Source organism: Haliotis asinina, chromosome 8 (assembly GCF_037392515.1).
Source record: "Haliotis asinina isolate JCU_RB_2024 chromosome 8, JCU_Hal_asi_v2, whole genome shotgun sequence".
NCBI classification, from domain to species: domain Eukaryota; kingdom Metazoa; phylum Mollusca; class Gastropoda; order Lepetellida; family Haliotidae; genus Haliotis; species Haliotis asinina.
In genome coordinates, this window is record NC_090287.1 from 31,826,300 (window position 1) to 31,837,497 (window position 11,198).

Here is an 11,198-nt window from a genome sequence, read left to right on the forward strand (position 1 = left end):
TGAATGAATGTCCAGTTATATAGTGGCGGTCTCTGAACAATCGTTCTACGCAATAAACAAGAACCCATTTTCCATAAATTGATGGTTCGGTATTGAATTATCAACTTTTAGAATGTCAACCCAAGATGTTATTTGCCATACTAAGATCATACTTTTTTTTATATACGCGTGCCCCTGGTATTTTTTGAAAATATTCTTGCCATTGAAAATAGAGGTAACGATTACACAAAGATGAATTCTGGAATTAACATAAACTTTCCTTTACACAGCGCCGACACGTGCACACGCACAGCGGGAATGGTGTTTTTGGACATGCACATGTTCATTGCATACAGGCCTGAGGATCCCGTGCTGAACCAGGGATAATGTGATCTCTACATAGGCTCCCTGGTTGAACGTACAAGAAACAGACACGATTATTGCGCTCATGCTCCCCGTGATCTTTGCCTGTCATCCGGAGGGTCGTGTCAGTCAACGAGCTCACCCGATGCTTATCTTCGCTGTATTACGCAACATAGCCGGGCGCTCGCTCTACATCTTGGTAATTTAGATGATCGTTTAGATGCAAGATATTTTTCGAGGCATTGTAAACACAAGTGGGTCAAAGGTCTTTGAAATACCCCTTTGGTGCCTATTGTGTTAGACATCACCCGGGGATGCGACAATAGGCCGGCTCGTCTATTTCAGGGACGGGATGTTTGTATCAGGTTTAAGATGTGTTGATATCGTCTTAAAAATCGTTTTTCTTAACAAGAAAGAATTACCACAAACGTTATCATTAAAAATATGAATTTACAAGTGATTTTTGTAATTAGACGCAAATGTAACTCGAAACTGCAAATTACGAAACCACACTTTCGATATATGTGTTGTTTCCATAAAAAATATTATCTTAAATACAGATTCAAATATAGCTCTGTCATAGTCGATAAAATCAGCATAATGCGTCATAACATTGCCATAAAAGCAGTCTAAATTGTGCCAAGTGCCAGACTAATGGTCTGATAAATTTATATTTCACTTTTCTCAAAAAAAGGCTAAAACTAATATCAAGTCAGCGAATATTTGCTGCTTGGTGGACGTGAAATGTTTACATATTTGGAAAGGTTCCGTAATCAAACTTGTATTTAGTTTAAAATTTGTCAAAAGAGGTCACCAGAACTTTAAATGTCGGTCAAGCAGTTGGAGTTACAAAAGAAGAAATTTATTTTATTACACAGTCACATTTTACAGTTAAAATATTTGCAAATATAAAAGTGTGGTAAAAGTGACATGCGGTCTGCAGGCCAACGAGACACATTGTGCATAAAACACAATATATTATTGAAATAAAGAATGCAGTAACAAAATTCACTGCTCTTGGCAGTTAAAAATAGCAACACAATAGACTTTGTCTATACGTATTAAACTCGCATCTAATTGCTGCTTGTTGAAAAATTCAGATCACAACCAAGGCTGTTAAATATCACTCAAGTTAGTGAGTGAGTTAATATTCAACTTCACATAGGCAATATTTCAGCCATATCGTGATTAAATATCAAAGTAAATATTTAAAGCGTTAAATAAAGCATAAATGATAAAATTTGGTGACGGTTTATCCAAGGTTTATAGTTTTATATCAGTTCGTTGCGTAACATTACGTCTCGCGTTAAACACCAAGTGACCATGAAATCATTTTTCACGCGATATCAATGATATAACATGTTCTAAACAAGCTCTGTGTATCTTATCAGCCTCTTGGAGTGGTACTGTGACAGACAGGCGAGACGTATTCGTGATAGACAGGGTATAAACCACGTCCCGTTCCGGATAGCAAAGTTTATATGTTTAAGTTTTGTCTACAGCTCTTTGATGAGGCGCCGAACAAATATTTGGTGTCTGCCATATCATATACTTTATGGTTGTCAATCAAGCAGATGTTTATCTCACAATGTTTGTACAGCTGTCAATCACTGTTGTATTATCTATCGAAATACTATTGAGCCGGATGTGTAATGAATGCAAAGGATGTGTATTTTGTTTATGTATCAACAAAACGAACAAAAGTAATGTTTATGAAAATACACACACTGGACCTATCCTTACGAAACATGTATTAAAAATATTAATACGCATTCATATACATTTATGTATCTATATCAATAATTAAACAGTAAATATTAGACATTTGCTTACGTAATCCATTCAGTCGCCCATTAAGAATGTTGAAAACTTGCACTTTGATGAAGTAATATGACTTTTGGCTCAATATTTCATATACTGATAGTCAATTTCAACGAATTATTATTCTGGTGGCGAATGTTCAAAAAATGATACAGGACGTAGTACGTTTTGCTTTGTATAGTATCGCCCCTTGTCTGGAGTTAGAAATATAAAACCATGAAAAAAGGCCCAAAGGTCTATGAATTATGATTCTTACAGAAAACAGGAATTACGGTCCATAAATACGAACTATAGGTAACATGTTGCATGGCAATTCCCCATACGGACATGTGACACATTGATCTCTCGGTGTCATGTGCGAGACAGAATCAATATCACACATTTGTCGCCATCACGTCATGACTGACAGGAGCGGTTGTACATTTCGTGGAACTGTGACTGACAGTCATAGACAGATGAAATGTTTGTGTCGAAACGAAGTTTTGTGTACCAGTCTGGTTATGGAGACAACCAGCTCAGTCACTTCCTCGGCGTTGCGTGCTAAACTTACTTCCGGACTGTCATCCGTCCGCTATCATCACGATGTCTCTTCGCAGAATAATAACAACGTACAGAGTAGGTGAGACGGTAAAAAACTTTATCAATCCCTCATTTAAGTGTCTTGCTTTGAAATTCAAGCCGATTAAAGGTGCGTACCAATTCTCCTCAATGAGTCGAACTAAATTTCACAATGTTTACACTGGAATGCAAAGTATTGTAAATGGCCCCATTTTGCCGCTTGCTGATTGGCTGACAGCAAGGTCGGTCGTGACGTCACAGAGGAGGTGTGGTTATATAGTTATAGACCACGCTATCCGTACAATCCATTCGCTCGTTGTTCATTGAGAGAGACACACGTTTATATCGCAGTCAGTAACAACAATGGGGAAGAGCAAAATGTACAGGTCCTTCGACAAAAGTAATATTAAGTGTGTGCTTGTTGGCGATACCACTGTTGGAAAGTCATGCCTGGCTCGGAGACTTGCCTCACACGGATTTAGCGAGGAATATACGCCAACCATGTTTGATAACTATGCTGGTGAGTCTCTACCGTTTTTCGTCTCTCTCGTTATAACGCGGTGCGTGTTCGCCAGCTGTTCTCGCTGATGCTCTACGATATTGGCGTTTATTTCGGGGATAACTTTCACTCTGGCTACATCTGTTACTAGGGAGTTTGAACATATTCTTTCTTCTAAGCACATTCTTTGAATATTTCCGGAGTTATCGACCTAGTACAAAGTGTTTTTTAGAGCTTGTCGCTTTATTGTTACCATTAGTTTTGAATAACCACAATGTTGTGCCTATTGTCAAAGACGCTTATTATCTAGGGCACCAAGGGAGTGTTATGAAAATGAAATTTTGAGACATATTAGTCATCAAGGAATGGATTAGCTCATAGTAAGACACTCATCCCGACGTGTATTTCTGACACAAACAGCGGTTTACATGGAAACCCAGTAAGAATATTTCAAATAACATTGTTTGACCTTTAAGTGGAGCAGGGGTAGCTTGGCGTGCCAAATCGCCTTCAGACAGTGCACACATGGAATCTGAATTATCAGCTTTGGTGTGAGAGACTAATATTCTTGAGGTTTTTTCACACAAAGAGATGAGAGCTCGTCTCGCTGCATGCCTCGGTTCCTGTATATTACAAGAACATTTTCTGAATTTTGCACCGCTTGCCATTTCATTGTGTAATCTGCACTTTCTATCGGAGCTAGGCTCTGCCGGGGATTTGGCACTTATACATATACACCTGACTCATTACGTCTATAGGTGGTAGCGGGGATGGTTTAGGGAGGGGGGGTCATAGTCTGAAAGGTCCCGCTTTGTTGTGTCGAGGTTAGAAGATTTGAGATGCATGCGGGATACGGAAGATGACTGCTTCCTGCTCCCAACACATTCAGTTTCATATTTCACTTTCAAACAAAGAATACATTCAATCGATGCACTTTCGCTTTCCCCGATGGACACATGTCCTCAAATTCGAGAGGAATTGACAGAAATATAATATTGGGATGTATACGTGTATTTGCCTGATCATGTTACTTTTGAAGTTGTTATAAATTTCGGGTACCCCCTCTCACACACAGAGATCTCACACCCCCAACAAAATTCAGTTCTCATCATTACTCCAAATAAAGGTCATTTAGACCTCTCCTTACTGAACCCATTTTTTGGACTCTCGACCCCCACCACGTGATTAATGATCCTAAAATAACACGACTCCACGTGAATTCCCCGACCCCTTCTGTTTCCCATAGCAAACGTTCCTCCCCGTCCTGAATCCCCTACAGCGGTCACTCGTTAGGGGTCCTGGGTCGCGACGGGGAGAGCCCGAGAACAGTTGGGATGGTGGCCTCTGGTGCAGGGAAGCCTGGTCATGTAGAGTAGTAATTTCCTCTAAATAGACTAACGTATGTAAACATTTCTTACCACAATCACAACAAAGTTACACTGCGCAGCAAGACCAGTAATTTAGCACAATGATTTTAGCTCAGTAGAACGCATTGTTCTTTCCACTATAAAATCATCATTGGATGAAAAGAAATACATTTAGAGTACATTAGAGTAAGGTACTCTAAAGTGAGATGTGTTTACATGTAACATTAATGGACGCACGAAAAAATAGAAAAAATATCAGATTTCAATGTGAGGAAAATAGGCACAGATGAAACAAAAGCCAAAAAAACTTGAGCAAGTCAATTGAGATGTTGCGTTGGAGAGTAACTTATCTAATGAAATACGAACAGTAGTGTATTTCAATTTGGAGAAACGCTTCGTGTGAATGTGGGTTGGGGTGACCCATGAAGGTGTGCTTGGTAACGTAATTCCGCGGAGTTGGGAGAGGGGTGGGGGGGGGGTTCACTGGGATAAGAAAGGAATGTCAGAATATTTTTTGTGCACAATCTTTTTCTATTCAAGCTTCTTGCCAAGGCCGGGAATATCGGTACTGAAAAACAGTCATAACACTGATTGTAGGAAGGGGAATGCAGAGATAGCGAAAATGTTTGTGTTCGTGGGGTAGATAGACTCGACTGTATTTTCTCTAGCTGAGTGGGGATAAAGTCCCCGTGATGTCGCGAATTTACTTTCAAGGTAAGCTGCTTTTCGGGGCATCTGCCAAAGAGAGCAGTGTCGTGGGACACATCGACCTGTCTGTGTCGACCCGAACGTACGCACTGATCTGTAATGTATGGCTGCAGGTTCGGAATTCGGTCATCTGTCGCCAAACTGTGACTTCCTACATGTTTACCGACTGAAACTAGGCATAAGTTATTGACACCTTATGAACTGTGATTTATGAATAAATAGGATTTAACATAACTGGATGTAATACTAATCTTTTCACCAATTTTCACGATGTTTCATTCGGAACCATCGTAGCGATGTCAAATTGTGCATGTATTGATAAATGACACTGTAAAGTCACAGTAAGTCACGAAATTTGGTTGTTCATTTTGTGATCTAACAAAGCGTCCATGATTGCAACGGTGTATACAGGAAAATAATCGAGATTAATTGACTCGCTCACGTAATTAGTCAGAAAGACTCGTCGGACAGTTGCCGGAGGGAATATTTGCTATAGTGGTCAAAGTAATACGCGGTGACCATTGTTACGTCACCGCCCTATTGTCCTGCTTTTTCGGACTTAATCAGTAACGGTGATTTGTGACGTCTGTCGTCTCGTAGGCGACAGCTGAAAGAGAGTTCATCAACCTCCAAGGTAACAGAAAAAACAGCCGTGAAAATTTGGCATCGTTGAAGGGGTAATCGTTGATGCCCCGAGTTACTTTGTGACAGATTGAACTATGTCGTGTTGTTAGCAACGGATCGCTAAACCCTCAGTATGTAGTGCCACGCTCTCGCGTGTCTATTGTTAAGTGATGATGTTCTTAACTTGTCAATATCACTTCGTGACTCCGGTGACTTTTAGGATCGTTACCGAATCCGCTTAATCAGCATGAACAACACAGGTGCTCATTGCATGTATGTTTTAATGCCGCACGTCAATAACGCGGCCTCGGGTCGCCGGAGGGGAATGTAACACAGGTGCGTGGACTTTCTAGCATTTTGTTGACGCGTGTTGAAATCGCCTAGGGGATACATGGTCAATCAGACGTCAATCAGTCTCGATGGTATGTACACTGCACAATGATTTGATTGACATCGACACCTTTTGTTCAAAATCAACGTGATAATGACATTAAGTAAATCTTACCATCACATACCTGTTTGACAATCATTTCTTATGTATTGGCTTTGATTTAGTTACACCTGAACGTGATAATTGGCATAAAGTGTATAATTGTTTTTAAGACGGGCTATATAAGGCAGAAAAAACATAACCATGGCACCTTTTGTTCTAGTAGAGCGTGATGTAACTTAAAGTAAATATTTGCGTCGCATATTTGTTTGACAATGATTTCTTATGAATTCGAGTTTAAAGTGATGATTGGCAAAAAAATATATAGATTATTTTCTTAAAAGCGACTTTTACACGGAATCACATGAAAAACACATGCTCATGATAGGAGGGCATTTTCAGATAAAATTGAATGGAATTAAACAGTAGGCCGGGGGATTCTCAATGACAGTGTTCGCTATGTTGTTTGTTGTTCTAGCTAATGCTTCATGTTAAAGATGCGAGGACAAGTGTTCTCAGACAAATTCTCCTGTCTAAACCAAACACGGCCTATAGCTTTGTTTATTGACCATGACGCTTGATAAACATTACTTCACGAGCAAATCCCCGAACCCCACCTGAAGCAACATATTCGCATAATACCGCATCACACCTACTAGTCTTCCCATAAAGCTATCATATGTGAAACCGATCATGCAACTCTGTGTAACCGAATCTCACCATCACGCCATCCTTAACGCGCTGTTAGCGGGCCTTTCCACGTAACTGGTTTTACGTTCATTCGCGAACAGGGTTCTGTAGGAAATAGCCAAGTAGATTCAGCAGATATAACCTAAGTTGGTTTTCATCGGAATCAATCAGTTATACATACCTACTATTATCGTAATTTCGTTTATTTTTCTTCCAGCTACCACCACAGTCGATGGAAAGCCCTACGTCCTGAGTATATTCGACACTGCCGGCCAGGTATGTAAAACAGAAACGGATTATATTTTCTTATTCCTGAAAGATTAGTCAGTGTAAGAAACATTTCCTGTCATGGCGGAAACGAAATATGAGAATATGTGTTTAAGGAAGAGATTTTTGGTGTGTTTTTAATAAGCAGTTATTAATTTCTAAGAAATGATAACCTTATAAACATGAATATAGAAAGGGATCTGTGATATATTATGTAGTAATTAATGTATCGTCATTTGGAACTTCAGGGCAAATTTTATTCAGAAATAGAGCAGTGTGCTCATGAGTTGTCCTGGTGATGTGAAACTTGAGAGGGTTCGTCAAAGTCGTTATTTCAGTTGTATATTGAAATAGAGTAAGTATTTTCATATATTTAAGTATCTGTGCATTTTAATCGTTCTAATTGTTTTATTTTGAATTTTAGGAGGAGTTTGACCGTCTCCGAGCGCTGGCTTACATGAATTGCGACGTTTTCATGATCTGTTTCTCCGTCGCAAATCCCGACTCGATCAAGAGCGTGCTTCAGACGTGGGTACCGGAAGTGACGCATTATGCGCCGGACAGTCAGCTCATTCTTGTTGGCACGCAAGTTGACATGCGCGACGAAGCCGAGAACAAAAAGGACTACAACCCGCACCTCTTCATCCAAACAAAGGAAGGACTTCAGATGGCTTCCAAGATAGGAGCGGAGTACGTGGAATGTTCAGCTCTGACAGAAGCAGGTACGCCACGGTTGAAAGAAGTTGCCGTCGACTCGGGCCTCAGATCACATCGACCCAAGGACGATACCTGTTGCGCCACCTGTGAAATCATTTGAGTTGTCTCCCCTTAACGTTGGGTCAAATCAGCAAGGATCGTCGTCCTTTGTCAACATGAAGGGTTGTCCTTTATACGTGCTGATCAGATAGCAATGTGTCCTCGTGCTGGGGATTAGCGTCTGTCCGGGATCAACAGCACCAGACGTCATCAGTAACGTCATCAGTGACGTCATACCTCACGCAACCTGTGCAATACTCGAGTGTGTAACTGGTCACATTAGTCAGCGCAGTCGTAATCGGGTATTAGTGTCACAACTATTGTATTGTCAGTGCAATCATGTGATATATGACAGTATTCCAGTCAAGCAGTATTATGTCCTTGACAGCGAACATTCGTTCTGGAGGAAAATCTCAAAGTGTCAAGTGCAAAGCGGAACCGGGTGCAGAAAGACAATGCATACGATATAGTCACGTGGTGTATTTGTCCACAAAGGGTCGACTTCCGTATCGCATGGAGACAATGCATAGGAGAGATCACGCCTGAATGTCCTGAATGAATTGAATGAATGATGAACGCTGAGAACAAACATTTTATGTATATCAGTCTATTTAAGAAGCCATGAAGATTGTTTTGTTGTTGTTTGCTTAGAGATATGTTTTGCTTGATATTTATTTTCACCATGACATGATATTTTTGTAAAATCAAAGATTCCATATTTTTGTAAAAGAATAAACTAAAATAAAATACAAAAGACATTTGCTGCTAATTTATGTGATCATTATTAGTTCGTTAAAATAACCCTACTCTAGAAAGGAAGCAGAGAGTAAGAACATCCGAAAAGGCGATCCCATAGGTGGTTAGTAACCATCATTATGTTTTTTAAGTCTGGCGTTTATTTCTGTTGCCTAGCAACGGCAGCTTAGCTGGCTGCTAACTATTCAAGCGGTCACTAAGTGCCTGAGAGCTAGGTGTGTTTTCTCTACCGTGCTGCTGGCGACGTAGGGCGCCTCTCGAGGCGGCTTCGCCGGTAACCTTCTGATGTTGCTAGCTTGTAGGGTTACACCTCTACACAGGTGCTTTAAGCGTCCATCTCATGAAGTAAATGATAACCTCTGCACATGTGGGGATGTGGGGATGTGGTATTGTTATTGCTAGCATTTTTTGCAGACATCACTTCCTGAAGAGGGATTTCCAGATTAAAACAACTACATGTAAATTGGGCGAATTGAAGTCAGAGAAAGTGACTCACGTCGATAAAAATACAAATAATTATAACCTATGATCTGTCCATTATGCTATATTTACACATTCAGCATGACTTTTCCAAATGCTCTACAGTATCAAGACCTCGGTCAGTGGATCAACGTGCAATGTGTTTTATCACCAGATAAGGAACAGACAACGGAAGATGCTTGTGAGACGCAAGGTCAACCATTATATCGGGTACCCATTTTCTGCTCAGCAAATTTAAAGACTTTTCGAACAAAACCATTCTGCTAAAGAGACGTTCGATTAAATACACGTGTATCGAACTTCTACATCCAAGGGCAAGAATCTGATAGATAATTGTTACCAAATTTGTGCAAAACAACGTTTCATGACACGAAGTACACATCGTAAGTCGGACATTTAGTTCCAGAAAGTTATCTCATTGTAGATATACGTATCATCAAAATCAATCAAAAGGATCCCGAAATACTTCGTAATTTGGAGCTTAGACAACCCGGACTTTCCCTAAGCAATCTTGACTCAAGTTTAGCTCACATGATTAATGTTATAGCATCTGATAAACGGACAAAGTAACACAATAGACGCAAGCAACACGCTGGATGAGGTGGGGTAGCCTACTGGTTAAAGCATTCGCTCGTCATGTCGAGAAAGGGTTCGATTCTCCACATGGGTACAATGTGTGAGGCCCATCTACTGCAGTCCCCAGCCGCGATAGTACAGGAATATTGCAAACGGTGGTTAAAACCATACTCGCTCACTCCAACATTATTGCTGGTGAAACTTCACAGGATTCTTGTATTTGTTTTGTGCAGCATGCATGCAATAATTACTAGTTGGTAATACACTGCCACGTCTATTTAGCTAGCTGTCCCCTTAGTAGAGGTGTATTGCCCAACAAGGATTGCGTGTACATCCAATCCACGAGTGTATGTCGTGTCACATCACTACACTCAGTGTTTTACGCCGCACTCTGCAATATTCCAGCTGTAAGGCGGCGGTCTGTAAATGATCGAGTCAGGGGCAGACAATCCAGTGACCAACAGCATGAGCATCGATCTGCCCGACTGGGAACCGATGACCAACACCACTACAGATAGACTGTCCTGGAACCGACGTTCAGTTTGTGTGGGTTTTATAGAATGAGGGGAACATCATGTCAAAGTTAAAGATATGTATCGTACTTAAGGCCTCCGGTCCATATACAAGTATTGCAAGTATATATACAGCTTATATTACATACATTTTACGAAAGACATTACAGTTCACATACAATATTACTTCCAAGGATAACAGTATGTTTCACATACAGCGCTAGATTGCGTATGACATTTCCAGTTTTGGAGGACAGAATGTAAACAAAGGCAGTTGAAGGATATTTTAACAGGTAATTATTTGGGATAATTATTTTATTCTAGTAGAGTAATTAAACAGCTTACATCACGAGGGCAGCTTATTTAATACGCGTGTAATGTATTAGGCATGATAAGAATTATAATTTTATTTTTTTTATTGAAATAGAAATAAATGCTCCTGGGTCAGTTACTCAATTATGTTAATAAACCAGTTGCAAGAACAATGGACATAACTTTCCCTTGTGGATCAATTATAGTGTGTGTATTGTGGACATTTGCCATACTGCCAGGATGTCGTGTCTCAAATGACATCCTCATCTTGTCAGCTTGAAGACGGGGTAGACCTCATCAGTCATATCAACGAGGCAGCGGTCTCGGATCAGAGGCTCCGTACCCTGCCATCCCACCACGAGGCTTGGGAATTATATGGCCGAGAGAGGTGAACCACCTGTCGCCATCAAATTACTCTCATTGGCATATCCCGCACGTGTGACAGATGACGTAATTGTTCATCCGCCCACAGTTGTTAAGTACTCTTGACTGCAACCATA

The 11,198-nt window shown here is 40.4% G+C and overlaps 1 protein-coding gene across 1 annotated transcript; it reads left to right on the forward strand.

The window, feature by feature from the left end:
- Positions 1-3,008: 3,008 nt before the first annotated feature.
- LOC137293636 (cdc42 homolog) lies at positions 3,009-8,816 on the forward strand. Its single transcript, XM_067824303.1, has 3 exons — positions 3,009-3,241; positions 7,257-7,315; positions 7,731-8,816. The coding sequence occupies exons 1-3, from the start codon at positions 3,085-3,087 to the stop codon at positions 8,121-8,123; spliced, it is 609 nt and encodes a 202-aa protein (XP_067680404.1). The 5' UTR covers positions 3,009-3,084; the 3' UTR covers positions 8,124-8,816.
- Positions 8,817-11,198: the final 2,382 nt, after the last annotated feature.